Source organism: Marmota flaviventris, chromosome 3 (assembly GCF_047511675.1).
Source record: "Marmota flaviventris isolate mMarFla1 chromosome 3, mMarFla1.hap1, whole genome shotgun sequence".
NCBI lineage: Eukaryota > Metazoa > Chordata > Mammalia > Rodentia > Sciuridae > Marmota > Marmota flaviventris.
Window position 1 is genome coordinate 48,633,112 of NC_092500.1, and position 24,482 is coordinate 48,657,593.

General features: G+C 38.8%; 1 protein-coding gene across 4 annotated transcripts; it reads right to left on the reverse strand.

Annotated features, from left to right (window-relative positions):
• Nucleotides 1-316: 316 nt before the first annotated feature.
• Slc35e3 (solute carrier family 35 member E3) lies at nt 317-24,408 on the reverse strand. Of its 4 annotated transcripts, none has more exons than XM_027924776.2 (5): nt 23,796-24,408; nt 22,808-22,918; nt 18,753-18,911; nt 12,435-12,517; nt 317-394 (listed from the first exon to the last, which is right to left on the reverse strand). In XM_027924776.2, the coding sequence occupies exons 1-5, from the start codon at nt 24,195-24,197 to the stop codon at nt 331-333; spliced, it is 819 nt and encodes a 272-aa protein (XP_027780577.1). In that variant the 5' UTR covers nt 24,198-24,408; the 3' UTR covers nt 317-330. The 4 variants fall into 4 exon arrangements, with proteins under 4 accessions (XP_027780577.1, XP_027780358.1, XP_027780498.1 ...); XM_027924557.2 differs by lacking the exon at nt 317-394 and adding an exon at nt 6,569-9,055; XM_027924615.2 differs by lacking the exon at nt 317-394 and adding an exon at nt 9,063-9,782.
• Nucleotides 24,409-24,482: the final 74 nt, after the last annotated feature.

Here is a 24,482-nt window from a genome sequence, read left to right on the forward strand (position 1 = left end):
ATAAAAAAAAATCAAAAAAATCTGAAGAAGTAGCTCAATGGTAAAGTTATCCCTGGACCCTGGGTTCAATACCCAGTACCACACACACACACACACACACACAAAAAAAAAAAAAAAAAAAAAAAAAAATCAAAAGAATGATCTCATATTTGGCTGAAGAGTTCTCCACTCACTCACTCCATGATAATAGTTTCTCACCCATGTCCATAGTCTGTGATATGTGGGTATTCTAGAAGAACCTGGTCCCATTGTATGAGAGCCAGCCACAAGATACCATGAGACTAAAGAAAGACTCAGACAGACCCTTGTACAGAATGTACAGAATGCAATTTATTGGGGACTCACTGACAGAAGCATGGTCAAGGGTGGCAGTAAGACCAGTGGATCCTGCAATCTGGGTCAGAGGTTCAGGACAAAAGTGACTTTTATCCAAGCTGAAATTTAACTGGTTTATCTTAAGTTAACATCAAAGGCCTCAGGCACATTCCTGGTGCTGAAGGCATGAGGGTCCAGTCATAAAGTTCCACATACCACTGTGATGGTTTTGTTTATTTGAAGTATTCTGAGAAACTATGTGGGAGAAAAACAGGCCCTGGTTACTCAGGAGGAATCATGGCTGTCACAACTCAAGATGGCTGTGGTCAGGTCAAACTGGATCCCTAGGTGGGCACTGGGAGGCCTTCTAGTGCAGCTTTATCCTCCTGTGATTTTATGGAAGTCCTGGAATGTTATTAGAGTGGGGATCTCCTCATGTTGAATATATGCAGAACTTCTACCCTGAGGGCCTCTTCCAAGACTTAAGTATGACCTTTCAATCATTGTTGGTAGTGCTTTCTTGGTCTACCACTCAACCTGAAGCAAAACTAGGGAACTACCAGGGTGAGGTGGTGACTGAATAGGTGCAAGGCTATTGCTGGGAAAAGGGGAGTACTGGGTAATTCAGGATGACCTAAATCAGGGAGTACAAAGATGGTGGAGGATAAGTAAGCCACCCCCCACTTGGTTGGAAAGTTTCTCCTGGTTGGAACCCATCTGTTCACCCAAAGCCAGCAATAGTGCCAGGTTTAGATTATACCTCTGAGTCATTGTCCACCAGACTGGTCTTTCTCCTATCCATCCCATCACCCAGAGTCTGATGCTCTATGAAATGGGAGAATGGCTGGGGTCAGGCTAGCCACTACTCTTGCTTTTAACCAGCTACATTTAGTTGTTGCTTCCTGGGTTCTACAGTCGACCAGACCAGAGCAAGTCCTCCATGATCACCCTTTTTTACCCCCAGGTGTTCATTGGCATGCCTGCAGCTATAAGTAATGAAACACTAAAGTGCCTTAAACACTAAGTGCCTTAACTAACTAGGTTTTACTTTTCATCTAGAATAGGAATTTAGACGGGCATCAGATGGCACTGTTTAATAGTCCATCATGGTAAAACTGCTAATTAGGTTCTCTTCACCTCTCCTTCACTTCAATCAGCAAAATTCAAATCTGGAAAGAGGCAGGAATGGACAGAGCCAGTCACATTCACTCCTTTTATCAGGAAAGTTTCCCCAGAAATCCTCACCAGATAATATTCCAATAATGTTCCACTTGTGAGATGTCACATGACCACCCTTAATTATGAAGCAACAATGTAAAATTATAATTTAGCATTTCTAGTCTCTAGAATGAGCAAAGAATGGGGATGTGGAGCTGGGGCTGTAGCTCAGTGTAGAGCACTTGCCTTGCACATGTGAGGCGCTGGGTTCGATCTTCAGCACCACATAAAAATAAACAAATAGGGGCTGAGGTTGTAGCTCAGTGGTAGAGCACTCGCCTAGCACTTGTGAGGATCCTCAGCATCACATAAAAATAAACTAAAAAGTAAAGGTATTTGTCCATCTACAACTAAAATAAATAAATAAATAAAAGAATAAAATAAAGGCATTCTGTCCATCTACAACTACAAAAAAATAAAACAAACAAACAAATAAAAAGAATAGGGGGCTGGGGATGTGGCTCAAGCGGTAGCGCGCTCGCCTGGCATGCGTGCGGCCCAGGTTCGATCCTCAGCACCACATACAAAGATGTTATGTCCGCCGAGAACTAAAAAAATAAATATTAAAAAAAAAAAAAGAATAGGGATATACATTTGGCTGGGAAGCTAACTGTCTTATGATAACTGTGTTTTTTGGTATTCCTAAGTTGTATGAAATAATTTGATTCTAACAGGCTAATGAGTTCCTTCATAATTCTCTAACAACTTCAATTCAAAGGGTTGGTCTTTCTTTCAAACTCCAGGCAGAGAAAAGCTTAGAGAACCTGATCATTCCTATAGGAAGGCCTAGTCGTGGAGATTCCAGTAGATCTCCTCACTAGACTGATTGATTTTGGCCTCTCAGATCTTCTATTAGGGCCCACATATTCCTCTTGCACAAACTGATTTTAAACTGAGAAAAGAGGAACTGAGAAAACAGGAAACTGACCTGGGGGTGAGCAAGACAAACAGGAAAAGGGAAATGAAGACATATGGTTGATACAGATCGTTTGATTTTAAAAGGAAACTTTTTTCTTTCTTTAGAAATCCATAGTTGTCCTACTTCCTGACTTCCACGTCCTGGTCCTGAGCGGTTTTCCTTTTCTACACCCTCTGCCATGAGGTTCCATTTCACTTCAGGCCCAGAGGAATGGAGTCAGTCATCCATTGACTGAGACCTCTGAAACGCTCTCAAACTTTCCTCCTCTTAAATAAACTTTTCCTCCTCTAAAATTATTCTTGTCAGATCTCTTGGTCACAGCAGTGTAAAAACTTACTAAAACAAAAATTGTTACTGAGAAGTGGAGTCATTGCTGTGATTAACCTGACCATGTGATTCAGAATCTTTTGGAGCTGGTTTGCCAGAGGAAGAATTTTGAAGTGTTCAGAAATACAATAGTTGGAAAAACTTTATAATATTGTAAGCAGAGATTAATGGGATGATTCTGGGCGTTCAAAAAGACCACAATGCCAATAGGACTGTGGACTGAAAAGAGTGGGCTCATGAGGTTTCAGAGGGCAAGGAAGACTCTATTGGAAATTTGACTAGAGGTCATTCATATTATGTTCTGGCAAAGAAGTTGTCTACATTTTGCTCATGTCCTGAGACTTTTGGGGAGGCTAAATTTGAAGATGATGGATTAATTAATTCAGCAGAAGAAATTTCAAGACAGCATAGCATTCAGGCAGTGGCATGGATATTACTGGCAGCTTTTAGCTAAGTTTACTGTGGTAATGAGGAGCAGAAAGCAGATTGAAAGATTTGAAAAACTTTGTTTGGCTATAAAAGTGTGAGTAAAACTAAGGATAAGGAGGTTATAGTTGTTAAAGACATTATAGCCCCTAAAGAGATGATAAATACTTTACCCAAAGACAAGAGGAAAGATGGCTAGAGGCAATCTCAAGAATTGGCAATCAATCTCATGTTAAAGGGTATAAAAGCAAAAATTCCTTTGAGAAGAGACCAGTGGGATCTCTGCTTGCCTGGAGGGGGTGGGTTCAGCAGTGGTGTGTCCCTAGAGGTGGTTTGGCTACTGCTTGAGATGGTGACACACTGACCTTAGTGGCAACCACACGGTACTGTTTCTGCAGGTATGCAGGATACCAGTCAGTCATGGAGGTTTCCACCCAGATTTCAAAGGAAGGTGCCGCAGTCTGGCTGGGCACAAAATAACCGAGCCACCATGAGGCACTTGTAGGTTCAAAATAGGAACTCCTTTATTATCCGAACTCCCGCGATCGCCACCCACTAGGCCCTTCCAGGAACCACCAACCGGAAATCCCTCCTCCGGCACTCCCCCAACCAACGCCAACTCTCCAGGAATCCCCTCGAGAACTCCAAAGTAGTGGGCACCAGAGGTGGACAGCAGGGGTCTAATATACAATTGAATACACAGCTTAACATAACCATCATCATCTCAATGGCTCACCTCTCAACCACTCCCTTCTGGCAAAAATGCCATGTGTCATTCCTACTTGGCCGTGGCTCTCAGCAGGAAGGCCTGGAAAGACAGGCAAAGTGTAGCATGGTCAGAATGCCTGAGGGCTGCCCTTAAGAGGGCAAGGTGTGAAGATGTGAGAAGGAAGCCAAAGCCACAGTAGAGACCCCAAGATTAAGAGAGGCCAGTTTTATGGGATGTCTACTGAGGAAAGCTTCAGGAATCAAGTAGAAACGAGCAAAGAGAGAGGCCATTTGGGCTGCAACCAGCATGCCCATACGGACAGAGCTTTACAGACCCTTCGGAGAGAACATCATGATGCATGTGCCCCAGATGCTGAATGTGGAACTATAGTTGCTCAGCTGAGTTTTGGTCTTGCTTTGGTCCCATCTCTTCTATGCCCCTATTTTTTCTTTATGCAATAGAAAAGTTTACTCGGTGCCTTTATATATTGGATACATGTAACTCACTTTTGAGTTTCATAGGGGAAAATATTTAAGAGTTTGCCTTGAGTCTCAGATGAGATTTTGGACTTGGACTTTTGGGCAATCCTGGAACTGGTAAAACTACGAGAACTTTTTAAAATGGAGTAAATGTGTTTGTGCATTTTGAGATGGGCATGAGCATCTGGCAGTCAGGGGCAGAATGTTATGGTTTAGATATTAAGTGTTCCCCAAAAGCTCATGTGTGAAACAATGCAAAAAAGTTGAGAGGTAAAATGATTAAGTTCTAATAATTTAAAACCATTCAGTGCATTAATCCACTGATAATAACTGGGCATTAACTGTAGGTAATGTGGGGAGTGGCTGAAGAAGGTAGGTCACTGGGATGTGCCTTTGGGATTTATATTATGTCCCTGGTGAGTGGAGCTCGCTCTCTTTGCTTTCTTTTTGCTGTATCCTGAGCTGCTTTCCTCGATCATGCCCTTCTGCCATGATGTTTTGTCTAACCTCAGGCCAAGAGCAATGGAGTTGGCCATTTATGAACTGAGATCTCTGAAACTATGAGCCCCAAATAAACTTTCCTCCTCTAAAAAGAAAAACAAATCCACAGTGCTAGCTAATTAAATAAATATGCATATTTGTTCTTGCGGAATGCATAGTATTTATGAGATATTTTTATTTAAATAGAAAAATGTAGATCAGTATGGTTTGGTTGATGTGTTGTTTTCTTTTTCTTTTTTAGTATTTATTTTTTAGTTTAAAGTGAAAACAATATCTTTATTTTACATTTATGGGTGTTGTAAGGATGAAACCCAGTGTCTCATGCATGGTAGGCGAGCACTCTACCACTGAGCCACAATCCCAGCCCCTGATGTGCTGTTTTCTAATTTAAAATAGCACAGCAAAAATATTCTCTAAATACCCATAAATAATCCATCAAGTAATAATTTCATATGAACTATAAAGCAACTTTGAAAAATCAAAAGAAATCATGTCTTCTAAAGAAATTAAATGACAAGTCACATTATTTTACATACTTTGTTTCTGTCACATACTTTCTTAAAATACAATCTATGAATAAAAAATGCACATAAAAATAGGTATTAAAAGAGTCAAACAAAATCTTTCTAATTAATGTAATCTGCTCTTAAATAAACAATGGGAAATGGTAATTTCTTGCATATTCATCTACCCACCAACTATTTATTTATGGAATGAATGTGGGGTGCTTGATCAATGCTGTTCCTTTGAAATAAATTTTAAGGCTTCCATAATTTAAATACTGTAAGATTTGAAAAGTACCTTAAGAACTGAAACAAGAAAGGACTAGGGATGCTGGGGTACATTTCAGTGGTAGAATGCTTACCGCTAAGCTGGGCTTGAAGCCCTGGGTTTGATCCCCACTACCACCATGAAAAACATTTTTTGTCTAAAAAGAAATGAAACATGTGAGAGTTTGCTTACACAAAGAAAGATCTGTCCTTCATGTTATTTTACAAGGGAGGTGGAATTTGGCTTCACTGGCATCTGCACATCTGGAGGTTGAACAGACTGGCATTGCCCTATGTGTACAGAGATGTTAATCTTCAGCTGACTCTAAAATCCAAGACAAATGTGAAAACAAGAGGCGCTCCTTATTTTTAACAGGTGAAACTTGAAGTTTAGGCATTTAACATAGGGTAAAAATTAAGTTCAGTAACACTGGTAACAAAAGGATAGCGGGCTGCAGCCAGGTACAGTGGTGTACACCTGTAATCCCAGCAGCTTGGGAGGCTGAGACAGGAGGATTGCAAGTTCAAAGCCAGCCTCAGCAAAAGTAAGGCACTTAGCAACTCAGTGAGACCCTGTCTCTGAATAAAATACAGAATAGGGCTGGGGATATTGCTCAGTGGTTGAGTGCCCCTGAGTTCAATCCCAGGTACAAAAAAAAAAAAAAAAATGTATATATACACACACACATACACAAACATATATATATATATATATATATATATATATATATATATATATATATATATATATATGTATATGTATATGTATATATATATTAGCAGGCTTCCTCTTGTGTCTTTGGTCTGTCTCTGTGGTTGGCCCCTATCATTTAGAGCATTTTTTCCCAGGATTTTTTTCAATATGACGATCATCTTCAGGGCAAACACGTATATCAGACTCTAGTTCTAGTGGTACATATTTTATTCATTTATATACACGTATCCTTCACCTTTTGTGCTCTTTGTCACTGCATTCCTACCAACACCATTTATTACAACCTCACACATTTACTCTGTTCCCAATTTATTTGTAGATAAAAAACTTGTACTTGGCACATATCAAAATTCAGTTGTTCTTAGTGCCCAGAAATTAAATATTCCTCACTGTAATAAAATACTTTTCTTCATCTTTTGGGATATAATTTATGTTCATTTAAACCCACAATGAGAACACTTCTTAGACAAATATAATACCCAAGGTTCATGTGGTAATGACTGAAGTGCTCTGTACTTCTTAGCACAATAAAATATATCTGTAAAATGAGGAAAGCCAAAAAATATTTAAGACAAAAACAGAACACCACATATTCTAATCATACAACAGATCAACAGAAACTTTTCAAAGTAAGTTTTTGGTGAGGTTTTTTATTCTGAATGGACCAAGAAAAAATAATTCGAAAAATCTGTATTTTTTGTTGTAGTAAAAACATTAACATAAAATTTATCATCTTACTGAAGGTATACTGTACACATGTACTCTTTGTCTTAAAGTTACCTTCTCACAGAAAATTTATAAATAATGTTTAGAAAAAGAATTATTTATTATAAGAAGAATGATCTATCTCAATTTATTGTGAGATCATCGACAATTGCTTTTAATGCTCAAATGTCAAGACCCTGGAAGGCAGGAATACACTTCATAATTAAGTATGTGGCACTATATTTGTTCAAGTGGAAATCATATATTTCCTCAATACCTGAATTTTAAAAAGTATTCCTTTAGAAAAAGAACTAAATATTAACTATTTTTCTTTAAAATCTTTCCTCATATTTTCACTAGTTTGTGCCTAGTATTTAAATAGCATTTATCCTCACTTGCTGCATAAAAATGAAACTTGGTCATATTAGAGGCAGGACATAATTCACTCCAAATTTTCAATGAACAAAGTTCCATGGCTGCTGCTTATGTAGGAGATAGGGAGTGAGGTGGTGTTATGAAATTACCAATATGAAATAAATGCTCAACGAGGCCTCGGCAGCAGTTATCAGGAAAACTACTCAGTTCTGTGATTTTTTTTTTTTTTTTTCCCTGTGTGTGTGTGTGGATTGAACCCAGGGCTTTCTGTAGACTAAAGGGAGCCTATAATCTTTTATTTGAGCCATTTAAATAGGGGTTTTATTATTATTTTTTTTAAGTTTTCTTTAGTTGTAGATGGACACAATATTTCTATAAAAATTATTCATTTTTATGTGGTGCTGAGGATCAAACCCAGTGTCTCACACATGCAAGGCAAATGCTTGACCACCAAGCTACAGCCCCAGTCCTATTATTAATTTTTTTTAACTCCACAATAATTTCTAGAGTTTACTGAAAGTTCAAAAACTAGAGAAGATAAGTTTCCTTAATGTATGCCCTTTTTTTTTTCTTTCTTTCTTTTTTTTTTTTTTTTAAAGATACAGTCTCCCAATGTTGTCATAGCTGGCCTCAAATTCCTGTGCTCAAATGACCCTCCTGCTATAGCCTCTTGTGTAGCCATGCCTATAGGCACATATTTCTGGCCTGAAAATACATGACTTCTTTTATCAGTTTTCTACTAGAAAAGAAGTACTTTTATAACTTGATTTGGTTTTATTGTCATTTTCTCCATTATATTTTGCTTTCTATAAACACTTCATTTCCAGAAATGAAGTAATTAAAATGTTACACTAAGTCAATTAAAACAGAAATGCTAGATTTAAGTTCTAATTTGAGGACTGGGCTGGGGATGTAGCTCAGCGGTGCAGCACTTGTCTAGCAAGTATGAGGCACTGGTTTGATCCCCAGAACCTCTTAAGCTCTCTGACCAAAATTACAATAAATCTCACATTGGGAAAACATCTACTAGCAAGTAGAGGAGTCCAATGTGTCCTTCCTCAGAAGAGCATGAACACTGAAAAGCCACAGAAGGTCTGCAGTGCTGGAATACAAATTCCTTTGTCATCATTACAAAAATTTAATTTTCATCTATTTGGTATAACCAAACCATTCTATATATTCCACATAATCATCTTTGAAAAGAAGCATAAGCCATTTTGGTTTTAGAAAATTAAGTTCAAAAGAAAGGTACTAAAAAAAGTCATACCGATGAATAAAATTTGTATTGCTTTTTGTAAACCACTCCATGAATTTTGCACTGTAATTCTTTTTTTCTTTTTTGAAAGTAACTTCCACACTTTGAGTGTTCTTTGTCTTCTTGGGGGCGATTTTCTTTTCTCCACAAAATCTTAAGGACGTTGTACCAGTTTACTTTTACTTCCCTCCTGTTCACTGAGTTTAAAGTGGGTATAGGCAAGAATGCCAAATAATGTACATAAAATGCCAAGACCCTGATTAATTGATAGTGGATCTTTAAATAAAACATATCCTCCACATAATGTAATGCAGAACTTGAAGTGTCCAAACATGTTGTAGCTGAGGTTTTTGGATAAGGATAAAAAGGAGTAATAAGCTAGATATTAGGCACATACACACAACAAAGGCGTCCGGTGGCTGGAAACAATGCCACGAAACCCAGACTAAACAGCAGCACTTATCTAAGGAACTTTAGTGAAGTGCTGGGTCAGTTCTAGTTTCTTCAGGTAGGTTTTAGCAACTTAAAAATGACAAGATGGTGACACCGTGCTCTTCTGAGCAGGTCCTAAGGAACACACACACACACACACACACGACTTTCTCATCTGTTCCTGTTGACCTTTTCAAAGAGCAAAGGGCTAAAATACAAAGTTAGGAATGAAATTTAGAACAAGGTACAGAGAGGATCTTTTGTACAACATTTTTATGGTTATGTTGCATAGTGGCATTTCTAATAAACTTTCCCTGGCAAATGAGGTGAGATGCGGAAGGTGCCAAGGAGCCAACTCCTTGTAAACACTTTCAGTATGCTTAAGGCTAGGAGGAAAAAGGGCAGGAGGGAGTGATACTATATGCCAACCATGCCACACTAGGCATTTTACGTTAACACCTATTGCGCACATTTCCCTTCACTGCACTCCCACTCCCCATTTTACAATTGCAGAGGTGCAGGGACTTTAAGCATCTTGCTTGAGATCAAAGAGCTTAAGTGGCAGAGTCAGCATCCAAACACAGATGAATCTCTTTAACTCCAAGTCCATGCTCTGATCTAGTATACTGCCAGTAACTTACAGTGGAATTAAGGTTTTTCCAAGTCATTCATATAAAATCCATGTGCTGGCTCCAATGCTTTAGTTTTAAATTTCTTTACTCCCCCAGCCTCTCTTAACCAGTTCATGATATGTTAAAAATATTTATAAAGGGAAGACAAACTTAAACTCTTCAGTGTCGCTCTTTATAAATTGGAAGAGAGAGAGAGGGAGAGAAAGCACAAGCACACAGTCTATCTCTGGTATTTCTAATTCTTCCTTTCCTCTCTCAATCCTCCACTCTGCTGCAGTCAGGCTTTGCACCCACTACCCAGAATGCCCCTGCCAGTGTCCTCCACTTCAGTAAGCCCACTGATCCATTATTAGCCTTCTGTGTACTTGACCTGTCAGTGACAACTGACCCAGTAGTTAACCTCTTGTCCTTTGCCACTCTCCTTCCTTCCACCTAGTTCCTCTCATTAAACACTGTAGTGCCCTGGGATTCAATCTTTGGACATGTTTTTCTACTTGTTTGCTTAGTAGTCTCAACCAGGCACCTATGCACTCCAACTATGTGAAATACCCCTGGCTGAGACTTTTTCCTTGAACCCTCAGTTTATCCAAAATTAAGCACGTGACCATTTTCCTCATCTCAAGCATCCTCTGAGCTGTCCTGTCTCAGCCACCTTCATATCATCCAAAACCATGTAAGTCAACCTTGTTTCCTCATTCTCCACATCCAACTGGTCAGCAAAACACACTGGCTCTACTTGGAAATACATCCCAAATCCAATCATTCCCACCATTCCACTGCTACCACACTAGTAATAAATTACAATTATTTCTAAATTAGAATACTGCAGTAGCCTCCTGTCAGTTTCCTTTTTCTCCTAGCTCTTTCAGTCCAGTGGTTCTTAACCAGGATGATTTTGCCACATGAGCCATGTCTGGAGACATTTTTGGTTGCCACAACTGAGGGCTGGGTGTGCTACTGGCAGAGACTTGGCATGCTGCTAAACAACCTGCAACATACAAGACAGGCTTCCACAACAAAGCACTGTCCAGCCCACAATGTCAACAACCCTGATGTCATCTTCTCGCTTCAAACTCTGACGGCTTCCCAGCTCATTCAGAGTAATAGTCCTTATGTGGAGGTCCCATTCAGTCTGGTTCTGTTACCTCTCAGCCCACCACATCCCCTCCTCTGCACATGCTTCTCCATGCAGGTATCCCTGTTTCTCGGGCCTCTCACCTGCTGTTGCTTCTGCCTGGAATGTTCTTCTCTCCCAATCTGCATGGAGCAACCTCATTTCCTTCAGATCTTTACTCAATCACCTTCCTGTAGAGGCCTTTTGACTACCCTTCCTAAAACTTCAACCCTGTCCCCAACATTTCACATCCACTTTCCTGCTTTCTCTTTTCTCCTTGGCACTTAACACTACCCAACACTGTGAATGCATATTTAAAAACTTTATAGTCTGTATATAGTCTGTATTCCTAACTAGAATTTAAGCCTGAGGAGGCAAAGATTTTCATCTGTTTGGTTCACTACTGTATCCCCAGTGGCTGGCATATAGTAGACCTTTGGTATGTAAGTATTTATTAAGTCAATGAGTGGTTTATAGTGGGTATTCAATAAATATTTGTTGAATGAAGGAAAGTCTTTAATTAGGACACATTCTTGGGTACCTTGATTTGGCAACATGATCCACATGTCCACATGCGACTAGACTGTATGAGTTCAAATCTGGACATCACACTTCTCATCTGTGTGGCCTTAAATGAGTTATTTAACCTCTCTGTACCTGCTCCCTTGTCTGTAAAATAAAATAATAGAATGCACTTTAAAGAGCTGCTGTGAGAATTAAATGGACCAATATACACAAAATGTATCTAATAGTATCTGGTATAAATATTTATTAAGGATTGTTTTTTAAAAAAAGTGTAATTATTGTTATTTATTGATAGCAAATTTGCTATTTATTTTATTCTGTTGATATCTCAGTATTTATTTATTTGTATAAATCAGTATATTCTGATAAAACAATACTAAACTACTTCTATGATCTGGATTTGCATTTGCCTAAGTGGGGCAGAATGAAATACAAGAGAAACAGAATGACAAGCTGCATGGTGAAAATGGGCAGCTGAATTTGACCTTCAACAAATGACTTCATTTTTAAAATAAATTTTCAAAATAAATTTTTAAAATATTGAAAACAGTAGACACACCCATACGAAATAAGTACAAAGACACACTGCCAAATCAGCTGCCAGGAGTCTAAAATTAACATCTTTTGTTACATGGGTTAACCACACCTCTATTTTATTATTGAAAACTAATTGAAACTCAAGCCTCCACCCTGTTATTCATTCAACAAATATTTAAGTCCACTATCTGCAAGGAATGGTACTCTTAAGTTAATTTTTGTAAGAGAAATAGTCACCAATTACTGAAAAAAATTCAAAAACATTCATGCTATAGCAAGTGAACTCATTTCCTCAGTTCTTATTTCTTTAAAGTTCTAAAGACTCTAGTAGTGAAATAAACAGAAAAAGATTAAAAATAACCAACACTACTCAATTTAGGACATGCATATATTGTTAGTATAAGACTCAAATAAGGTAGTGAATGTGAATTTTGGAAACATAAAAGACTACACATTTGTAAGTTATTGTTGAAAGGATACGTGACTGGTGAAGTGTTCCCAATGATCCAATAAATGGATAAGTTCACCATGAAAGCTATTACTCCAGATAGCAGCACCATAAGCTACAAATGAATCAAAAAAATCATTAATGTGAAGCACTGCACTATAATCAAGTAAAAATACATTTCATTAGGCATTTTAAAAACTCAAGTATCAGGCTGGGAGATAGCTCAGTGGTGGAGCACTTGCCTAGCATGCACAAGGCCCAGGTTCAATCTCCAGCACCAAAACAACAAACACCCCTCAAATATTAACCATTAAAAACAAAGATTAGAAAAAGAGAATCAATTTGGGAGACTACAAAAATTGAGAGTAGCCAAACACAGAGCCTATAATTTCAGCGACCTGGGAGGCTAAAGCAGGAGGATTGCAAGTTCAAGCCAATGTCAATAACTTAATCATGTTCTAGGCAATTCAGCAAGACACTATTTCAAAATAAAAAATGAAAAGGGCAGGTGCAGTGGCGCAGGGGAGGCTGAGACAGGAGGATCATGAGTTCAAAGCCAGCCTCAGCAACATCAAGGTACTAAGCAACTCAGTGAGACCCTGTCTCTAAATAAAATACAAAATAGGTCTGGGGATGTGGCTCAGTAGTTGAGTGCCCCTGAGTTCAATCCCTGGTACCAAAAAAGAAAGAAAGAAAGAAAGAAAAGGGCTGGGGATGTGGTTTCAGTGGTAAAGTGACCCTGGCTCAAATTCCAAGTACCAAAAAATTTTATAAAATAAAAAATTAAGAGTATAAGAGCACAATGAATGAATAGTATTCAAAAATATAACTGCCCACAAGAATCAACAGAAAAGTCTGTAATAAAGCCTGTCTCTGAATATGAATTTTAGGTTCATTTTTCTTATCCATCTAAGGAAGAAATATTTTGTAATAATTTTTTTTGAGACAGTCTTGCTGTGTTGCCCAAACACCTGGATTCAAAGAATCCTCCTGGCTAGATGTGGTGGCTCATGCCTGTAATCCCAGTGGCTTGGGAGGCTGAGGCAGGAGGATTGTGAGTTAAAAGCCAGCCTCAGCAATTTAGTGAGGCCCTAAACAACTTAGCGAGACCCTGTCTCAAAATAAAATATAAAAAGGGCTGGAGATGTAGCTCAGTAATTAAGCACCCGTGGGTTCAATTCTTGGTACCAAAAACTACTCCTGCCTCAGGTTCCCTAGCAGCTGGGACTATAGTTACATAGTCACATACCACCATGTCCAGGTGTAATAAGTTCTTATTATAAAAATTATATATATGTATTGTAGAAAAATCAGGAAAAAAAGGATAAGGAATTCTTACAATCCCAACTACCACACCTATAAATATTTTGGCATCTACCTTCTAGATCTTTTTCTATTAAATTGCTCATTTTTAGTCTTATTCAAATAAAGATAATAAATATTTATTGGCCATCAATAAAACTGGTTCAGCCCTCCTGAAAAACATAATATATACAAAGTTCCTGCCCTCAAAGAGCTTAGAAACTAGAAGACATGATATCAAAGTTTATGTTTATATGATACTTATGTAATCAGAATTGTTCTAAATATTTTACATGTATTAAATAATTTAATCCTCATAAGCAGCCATAAAATAGGTATGAAAAAAATAGTATCCCTATTTACAGATGAGAGAGCAGAGTGCAGAAAGGTAAAGTAATCATCCTAAGATCACAGAGCTAGTAAAGGGCAGCACTGAGATTTAAACGCAGGCAGACTGGTTCTGGAGTCCTGGCTTTTAACCCATTCTGCCATGATGCCTCTTAATCACAGAATAATAGTGCAATAGAAGACTTGCAGCTCATGAGATAAAAAACAAGTCTTGAGTTCTACTTCACTAGCAGGCAAACAGACAATAGATCCTACATAAATTTCAAGGCAGGAGAGGTCCTTCTGGGATGGGACAGACAGAAAAGTCTTTGGATCTTAAAAGCATGTATAGATTAAAGAAAGAGAGGGTAGGGTTCAAGCACAGGGACAACATAGGTCAAAGTGTAAGTATAGAGTATGCTTACAGGACAGGGAAGAAACCAACTTGGCTGAGGATGGGGACAAATGGGCTGTACCAATGTATACATATACAGTGCTTTGTTCAAACTTACCCCACTTTATTTTATGTTTTTGGTGGTGTTGGGGATTGAACCCAAGGCCTCGTGCATTCGAGGCAAGTACCCTATCAACTGGGCTATATCCTCAGCTCCCCACTTTATTTATTTTTATTATTTTTTTTAATATTTATTTTTTAGTTGTAGTTGAACACAATATCTTTATTTTTATGTGGTGCTGAGGATCGAACCCAGGGCCTTGCATGTGCTAAAGGCGAGTGCTCTACTGCTGAGCCACAATCCCAGAACCCCCAATTTATTTTAAAAAGCATAAAATCAGGACTGGGGTTGTGGCTCAGTGACAGAGCACTTGCCTCACACATATGAGGCACTGAATTCAATCCTCAGCACCACATAAAGATAAATAAACAAAATAAAAATATTGTGTCCAAGTATAACTAAAAAAAAAAAAAATTAAAAGACATAAAATAATTTTCTATCTCTGAATTTAGATAAAATATTAGCTATGATTTAAATTATTAAGAAGTTTAAGTTCCAAGGAAAATGCTGTATATGCAGATACTTTCTGTCCCATATAAATTTTATCACTTTTAAAATCAGTGTAGTTGTAAGAGGACCAGGAGTTGAATTTGTGTCCTACTTAGGTAAACACAGTAATACCTAATTTGATTTGTGATGTCTGCTAAAAAGTAAGAAAACGTACATAAAATGCATCACTGTTAATTTTACTGGGTTCACAGAATGTCACATACCTATTTCTTGATGACTTGGCATATGATTAAAAAGACCATTACATGCTGTACTTTGAGTCAACGATGCCCCCTAGGGACATCAAGGAACCAAGGTGATTTTTCCTTACATTACATAGCCTCAGCTTGCTGTGCTCTTAGTTTCTTTGTACATTTTATGGACTTCCTGCTGTTTTCCTCTTTCAAAACCTGTCAGGGGTCTACCACGAAAAACCTCTCTTCTAGTTTCAAGTGTCCAAGCTGCAATATTTGAAGACCAAATAATCCAGATGGTAGGACTTTTGCAAAGTAAAAGGAATATTATTTGAGAGGTGGTCCAATGATTTCTACTTGTTCTAGGAACAAGTATATACGCCAAAATATATAAATTTGACAATAGCAAAGCTATGAAACCAACATAGGTGCCCTGCAACAGATGAAGGGATAAAGAAAATGTTACACACACACGAATATTACTCAATCATAAAGAAGAATGAAATTATGGCATTTGCTGGAAAATTGATACAACTAGAGAATATTGTGCTAAATGAAATTAGCCAGTTCCAAAAAAACCAAAGGCTCAATGTTGTCTCTGATATGTGGATGCTAACACATAAGGGGGATTCGGGTGGGAAAAGAAGTTCATTGGGGCTGGGGATGTGGCTCAAGCGGTAGCGCGCTCGTCTGGCATGCGTGCGGCCCGGGTTCGATCCTCAGCACCACATACAAAGATGTTGTGTCCGCTGAAAACTAGAAAATAAATATTAAAATTCTTAAAAAAAAAAAAAAAAAAAAAAAAAAAAAAAAAAAAGAAGTTCATTGGATTAGACAAAGGGGAATGAAGGGAAGGGAAAAGGGATAGGAATAGGAAAGACAGTAGATGAATTGGTCATAACTTTCCTATGTTCACATATGAACACACTACCAGTGAAACTCCACATCATGTAAAACTATAATGGGATCCTAATTAGAATAAGTCATACTCCATGTGTGTACAATATGTCAGAATACACTCTACTGTATGTGTATCTAAAAAGAACAACAATAACAAAAATATACGAATTTGAAACAATTATTGGTCTCAGGGACAGCATAGTAGAGTACTCAAGAATATGGAGATTGTGTGATGACTGCATATAGTCCCAGTTATGTGGGAGGCTGAAGCAGGAGCACTGTTTGAGCCCAGAAGTTGATGAACAGCCTGGGCAACAGCAGACCCCAACTCCAAAAAAAGGAAAAAAGGAGGGCGGGGGACGGATTCTGAGAGTGTAGCTCAGGGGTATAGCACTTGCCTGGTTGGGTTTAATCTCCAGAATTGTGAGTGGGGAGGAGGTGAAAAATAAGGACTTTAGAGTCAAGATGCATGGATTAAAATTCTGCCTCCGCTAATTAACTGTGGGATCTCAGGTCAGTTACATAATAACTCTTTTGTCTCTAGTTTCCCGGAGTAAAAATAGTTAATACTAGTATTAACCTCACAAAGTTATGAAGTGTAAATAAGTTAACATTTGCAAAGTGCCTGAATAATGCCTGGAAAAGATGAAGGGTTAGTAAGTATTTGGTAAGTTAACACCACCAACAAAAAAGACATTCCTACTGACTGTTTCAAAGGTTAAAGCTGTTAGAAGTGAAAGTTCCTGATAAGTAAGGTATTATGGACTGTTTGTTTCCTCCCAAACTTTGCATAATGAAATCTGAATTGTGATAGTATTAGGAGGTGACTAAGTCATCTCACTGATCCTCACAAAGGGGATTAATGCTCTTAGGAGAAGAGACAAAAGAGTTTGCTTCTCCTCTCTTTCCCTCTGGTGAGGATGTAAGGAGAAGACTGCCCTCTGTAAACAGAGGGCCTTATTACCAAGACCCCAACTGAGCTGGTACCCTAACCTCAGACTTCCAGTCTCCAGAACTGTGAGAAAAAAATGTTGGTTGTTTAAGCTACACAGTCCATATTTTTGTAATAGCAGCCTGAACTAAGACAATGGTGATTATATTTTCTAACTTAAATGTCCTCAAAGTACATATACTTTTGATCTACCAATTCTCCTAAGACTCTATTCCATAGAGGGAAAATAAAAAGTATCAGGACACACAACGCATGTATAAGAATGTTTATTAAAATGTTGTTCATAGTGGTCAAGGACTAGGAAAAAAAAATTGAATACCTAAAAGGGATTATTTATACAGACACTAAAAAGTATAATTTGGAGAGATTTTCATGGTATTGTTAAGAAAAGCATGTGCAGGGGCTGGAGGTATAGTTCATTAAGACAGCGCATGCTTCAGCTAGTTCAATCTCCGAAACCTGTATGATCCCACGTTTGTCAAAAATACAATATGTGTGTATTGTATCTTTTTTTTTTTAAATATTTTTCAGTTCTAAATGGATTATTTATTTATTTATTTATTTGTGGTGCTGAGGATCGATCCCAGGGCCTCACGCATGCCAGGCAAGTGCTCTACCACTGAGCCACAACTCCAGCCCCTGTACTGTATCTTTAAATGGGTATATGTAACAAGGAGAAAGATATTAAAGAACACTAGGGGTACACATGGGGAATGGGATATTGAAGTGTACATGGATAGGAGGGACAGGGAAAAGGAATTCAGGATAAAAACAGCATATGATATGATTCTATTAGATAAAATTACACACACACACATACACATGTGTAAATTAAGAGAGACAGACCGACCGACAGACACAGAGAGACAGAGAGACAGACCTGTGAAATGGTCATTGTCAAAATGGTAACTAAATATCTTAGTGTGGCGGGACATCAGAGAGCTTCCACTTTCTCCATATTTTTTTTTATAAGTTCAAAATCCACAACATAACCATGTACTTTTTATATATGTGAAAAAATCTTGGGGGTGCTGGGGTTGTGGTTCAGTAGTAGAGTGCTTGCCTGGCACAAGTGAGGCACGAGGTTCGATCCTCAGCACATTAAAAAATAAATAAATAAATAATAAATGAATATATATATATATATATATATATATTACTGAAGATTAAACCTAGGAGTGCTCTACCTCTGAACTACATCACTAGCTCTTGTTTTTGAAACAGGGTCTCACTTAGTTGCCCAGGATGGCCTTGAACTTGCAATCCTCCTGCCTAAGCCTCCTGAGTTGCTGGAAATACAGGTGAGTAACACCATAACCAGCTAAGTACATACTATTTATATAAAAAGAAAGCCAATAAAATTAAATGCCCAAATTATTTGTTGGCTATAATCTGGCATGGTCAGAACAGTAACCAGGCATAAGATCTGTACTGTAGTCCTGGTTTTGCCATTGACTGGCTGCTGGACCTTGGAAGGTCCCTTTACCTTTTCTGCCTCAATTCTGTTGTCTGGAAAATAATCCTTACCTTGCCTTCCTTAAAAAAGGGTAATTATGAAGATTAAACATGAGAATGGATTTGAGATAGTGCTCTGAAACTAAAAAAAATACATTAAAAACGAAGATATTATTATTACACTGTTTCTTAGGCACTGAAACAGCTAGAACTTACCAAAGCAGAAGGTGACCAGGGACCAAATATTCCTCCCTCTCCAAACACTGGCTCAAAGAAGGGCACAACAACCAGCAACATGGCAGATGACATTGGAGCCTGGTAGTACAGCAGCTGCATTGAATTTACTTGTAATTCATGCTGTTTGGCTCCTACCCACTGAAAATTAGGAGATAAACAGGTCAGGCACAAGAGAAAACCATCACTTAATCAACGATGCAACTCTAGCCACACAGACAGAAACATGGGGTACAGGCTGGGGGAGAGGAAATTCCTAATTATTCTACAAGATTTCCAAGACCAGTAGGATATCTGAATGCTCTTTAATTACCACAGATGAAAAGAGTTCTACAAATTCATTTTCTGATAAACTATTTTCCTCTCCATTCTTTACAAGGAAGAAAAACCCTTTCTATCTTCCTGATCCTATTAAATAGGGATAAGTAAATGGATATAGGAAACCATATACATCAGAGATTTTTTTCTAAGGCAGGAGTAGAAATTTAGGGGATAAACAGGAATATAGATGCAATGACAGACCTCATTTCTTCCTAAAAATGGCCCAAATAAAAAATTTTAAAAGGAAGATGGGGCACAGGGCAGTTCAGAGTCTAGGAGATTAACCCTGGTTATTCCAGTTGGCTGCCAAAGTGTGTGGTCTTTTCAGTCACTTCAGAAAATCCAATCAATGGCAGAAGAAAGTTTCCTCTCTTTGGATGACTTTTCTGTGGGTAGTATCCCCGCTGCCCCATTTGACCCAGGTACACTGGATAATCACAAACCCCCAAATACTGTCATTCAGTAGAAATAAAACCTCAAAACCTCAAATCCCAACAGGCCTCAAAGTGCTTCACAAATAGGACTGAAAAGGAGGCTTTGAAGAATGCTCAGTAAAACTGAATAAGATCTGGAAAGAACAGCAAGGCTTCTGAATGACTTCTACAAGCTTTTCTCCTGTAGGTCTGGGTACCTTGTTACATAAATTCTCAGTCTATAGAAATTCAGCGAGACAAAAATAGAAGAGCAGGAAATTTGAGCCATATTCCTGCCAGTTTTAACTAAGAGTCATCTGTGAATATGAAGGACAAAGAATTGATTCTTCTGCTGCCAGCTACTGGGGGCACAGCAGTGAGCAAACATGGAGGGATGTAGAGAATGCAACTTTCCTTTCCCAGGCTCACTAGGCTCACATCCAGCCTCCACCTCTGCCACAGGACTGCCTGGAATGGTGGGCCTTGCTGTCCCTCACTGCAGTGCAGCCTGGCTTCTGTCCACAACCCCTCTATTGGCCTCCCAAAGGGCACCATCTCCTTTGACGGCCTCATCCAAAGGATACCCTGAACTAATCTTTTTTCCTATCTGCTGACGTCTTCAGCTCTGACCTCCTTCCTCTCACCTCCCACTCCTCCCACTCACCCCACAGTGCTGGCGTGGAACCCAGGGCCTCACACACGATTGGCAAGTGCTCTACCACACCCAGAGCAAGAGTTACACTCCCGGCTTTCCTTGAGTATTTTTACCCTAGCACCTTCCACAACTTTCTGGCCATTTTTACTTAGCCTGCAGGAATTTCTTTAAAATCAAGTTGCTTCCTTCCTTCCTTCCACCAAGGAGCTCCTCTTGTGTCACCTCAATAATAAATGCCATCATCTCCCCCAAGGATCCTACTCCTTACTTTCCTCACTCTCACATTTAATCAGACCCCACTGGTTCTTCCTCCCAAAGGTCTCTGGAGTATCTTTCAGCTTCCCATTGCCTGGCCCAGGCCATTCCTGCCTTCCCCTAGAAGCATGGATAGGTTCCTAACTGCTGTCACCCTTTCTCACTTCCCTTAAGTACCCTTCATTGCCACCAGTGATTTTTCTTAAACAAAGGGCATGATCAAGCCACTCCCCTACCTAAACTCCTTTACGTGGTGCCTGCAGAATGAAGACACTTTTTTAGCATGACAGGAGACTGCCATCTGGTATCACCCACTGCTTGGCTTCTTCTTTCCATAGTATACTTACAGTCTAACCTCACTAAGCAAATCAGGTTCTCCCAAAGGGCTCTGTACTTTCACACATACTTCAAGGAAAGACCTATTATATTTCACTGCTGAGCAAATTCCTGTGCATCCTTCAATTTAAATTGTTAACTTTCCCTCAGGTCTTGCCTCATCACCCTGGATGGAGGGCTGCCATTTCTTCCTTGGTCTTCTTCAAGACTTGGCTCACACGCTGAAGTGACCAGCTGTCTACACATGTTTCTACAGTGATGGAGTATAGCTGATGCTCATCTTTGTATCCTTAAGGATGAATATAAAGCAGAAAAGATGTCTGCTGAGTGAATGAGTCAACTATTTTGTACAATTGAAGTTTACAGCTCATCACTCTTCTTTCAATTCCTTTTAATTACCCCAGCAGTAGAAGAAGAAATAACTTAGAACACACTGGGATATAATGGGCAGATACAGATTTCTTTAAAAGGGATTTTTTTTTAAAAAAAATCTTTGTATTCCATTATATTACTTCTACTATTTACTGATAATAGAACATTTGCACATTTACAACCCCTCTTGGTCAATCTCATCTCAAATATCTACCTTAGAGATATAGAACCCTTGATTCTAATCTACAGTAGCTTTGAAACTTCTGTGAACAAAAATGGTCATACTGACATAATGAGTACTCTGTATTGAAATTATGTGTAAGTACAAGAAATTCTAATATTCAACAGATACAACTTCTTGCTATTTTAGTGAATATTTAATCCATACATTTTGTTAAATGCAAAATATGCATTTAATAAAAATAAATAGTAATATTCACTATGCCTAGTAACAAAATTTAAACTCACTGAAGTGTACCCAAATACGATTTTTTAATTAACAAAGCTAAATTTCTTTAATCTTTAGATCATTCTCTGTAGTAAAACAGCATATCATGGAGCCAAGTAACAAAACTGAGTGAGTGCTTCATCCTTTCATGACACTGGTCTCATCTTTCGTTTAAACTGCTTCTCTGCTACTAAAAAATGTATTCGTGACTGTACTATTTTTTCATGACAACGTTGCTGAAATGATCGTTACCAGAGAATTTAAGATGCTAGGGCTGCAATACTGAACTCCTAACATTCCCAACAAGAATGCCTCCGTTTATAACCAGTGGATGTCTGTGAAAAAAATAAAATTGGTTACACATTTTGGCTTTGATTCCCCATGCAGGCACACCCAGAAATTCCAAACCAAGGTTTTCAGTATAGAGAGAATACTGTTTCACTGCACCTTATACCATGTTCTTTTTCACCACTATATGAGAAACAAAATGACCTTGTTGGGATTTTATAGTAATAAAGTAAATGGATCCATGAACAAATTTTTAAGAATGCTGTCACAGGCAAGACACTGTGCTTGAACAAGAAGTGAGATACCCATTTCTACAAAAAACTCAATTGATATAAATAAATTATTAAAGGCCAATATATAGCAACATATTTTTTGAGGCAAAAAAACCCCCAAAAAACTATGAAAGCAAAAATTTCCTTTCCTGTTCAGATGTCTGGAAGTGCACTCACTTCTTCACAGCAACTTTAAAATTAAAGGGTAAATAATAACATAACTAATGAATTCAGAAAGTAAAATCTTAAAATATTTTTTTTTGTAGTTGTAGATGGACAGAATGCCTTTGATTTCATAATTTTTACGTGGTGCCGAGGACTGAACTCAGTGCCTCGTGCATGCTAGGCAAGCACTTTGCCACTGAGCTACAGCCCCAGCCCACTAAAATAAAGTCTTACTTCTAGTTTTGTAAAGATTTCCCAGAAAATAACATAACTTCATCCCAAACTCACACTCTTAAGCATGGATATTATACACTTACAAACAGGTATTTGGTGAGCATCACACACCCAAGTTTCTCTGTTTTCTTCTCTTCACCTTGAGTCAATTTATGCAATTATGGTTTCTTCCCAACAGTCTATTGTCTCTATACTGTATTTTCTAAACCTTGGGATACAGCTTCAAAACTTATGACATCTGCTAAAAAGGCACATAAAGGAAAAAAAAAATTACCAACCACTTGATAAAGGGATGTAACTAAAACACCAAGAGCAGCAAACACCATTCCAAGGAAATTAAACTTCACATCGTAATAAGAATTTAGGATTACACCTAAAGTTATAGGAATCTGTAAAGAAAAAGAGGTAAAATTCTGTTCAGATTAAATTCAAGAAACAAATTTAATATTCCTTTCACAGTGTCTTACAAGGCTAATAATCATAAACACATATCTGGGAAGCAACAAATCTATAATTTTTTTTTCACTTGTGAAAATTGTTCATTCTTTTTCTTACATGTGAAATATTATAATTCCATATTGATGCTCACATTTTGTTCTATTTTGAATTTGGGGTAAAATAATGAGTCTATGCATTGTGTTTTGCAAGAAATTACTGCATGCATGCATGCACAGGTAAGTAAATGGAACACAAAAGTAATGCCTAAACAACATGTAACTGTCACAATAAAAGCATTAAGATCTTAAATATTAAAAGTTACTAAGTGCTGATATTATTCTACTGAATCTCCTTTCATTTAAAGATGCAGATGCCTCTGCAGTATGTCCTTGCAGACATATTCTGAGACATTTTTTTCTAGACTTTTCACATTCATCATCTGTGGTTTGATTCCCTTGGGGAGAAGGGTTTCTCAGTTTGAGCTTGTACAGATATCCTGATACACTGAACTGCACCCCTCTTTACAGCTTTCTTTTCTTTCCAATCACAGAATTTGAAGATTCCATTAAACAGTAGTTGCTAAAACCCACACTAGCACACTCTTCTGGACTAAGAGCCCAACAAAGGCTTTCTTACCCCTGCATTCCCAAATAAACCCTAAGTTCACATGCTCATAGAACATGACTCATTTAATTCAAGAAGATGGGAAAGAGCGTGACGCAGGTTAAACAATGTACATTCAAATTTCCCGGAGAGAAAGACGTCCAGGAGGTGGGGTCCAGGAGGTAAGTGTTTAGGGATGTGTGTCGGACAGCTGGAGTTACTCACCAGCGTGAGCTTTATCCTTGTGGAGAAGCTTTTCTGGTAGCAGAAGGTCTGGATGGCTATGATCACCGGCGTTGTCATGGCCTTGGCCAGCTGGTAGGTACCTATGGTGTTGTTCTGCAGAGAGAGGTTGGTGAAGACCACAAAGCCACAGAAGCTGAGGGCGAGGAGGAGGAGTTTGGTGGGAGGCAGAGTTTTGGGAGCAAAGATGTCCAGCTTCTGGCAGATGTACAAGCCCAGCCAAGTAACCATGAAGTGCACCAGGGTCAGGCTTATGTTGGGAAAGCCGTGATGCACATAGATCCATTTATTGAGGAACACGATGCAAATGGACACTAGCAGATTAAACAGGAGCCCAGCAGCTATTCGCCCGTTGCCCCGTACTCGGTCCGCCAGCGAAGCCATGATCCCCGCCGCTGGCCGAGAGGCGACACCCGCGAAGCCGGGACCGTCCAGCTTCCGAAAGGGGTGCCCAGCCGGTCTCCGGCTGCCGTTCCCCTCCACGCCGCGTCCTCGCAGACGCCGGCCTTACGATCCAGCCAGGCATACACTAGTCGAATTCCGAGCCAGTAGAAACCTCAGCGACTCACACAAGCTCCACCGCCGCCCAGTGAGCCAGCGAGGACGCGGCAGCACGTCCCCGGCCCGCCCCACCTCCGCCCACGGCCACGTGACTCGGGGCGCCAGCGC

What these genes read in the sequence shown, in the direction of transcription:
- Slc35e3 (XM_027924557.2), bottom strand. Translation starts at nt 24,197, where the DNA reads ATGGCTTCGCTGGCGGACCGAGTACGGGGCAACGGGCGAATAGCTGCT. An exon ending in CAAGGATAAAGCTCACGCTG is followed by an intron (nt 22,919 to 23,795) that starts GTGAGTAACTCC and finishes TTTTCTTTACAG; the next exon opens with ATTCCTATAACTTTAGGTGT. An exon ending in CCTGGTCACCTTCTGCTTTG is followed by an intron (nt 12,518 to 18,752) that starts GTAAGTTCTAGC and finishes ATTCATTTGTAG; the next exon opens with CTTATGGTGCTGCTATCTGG.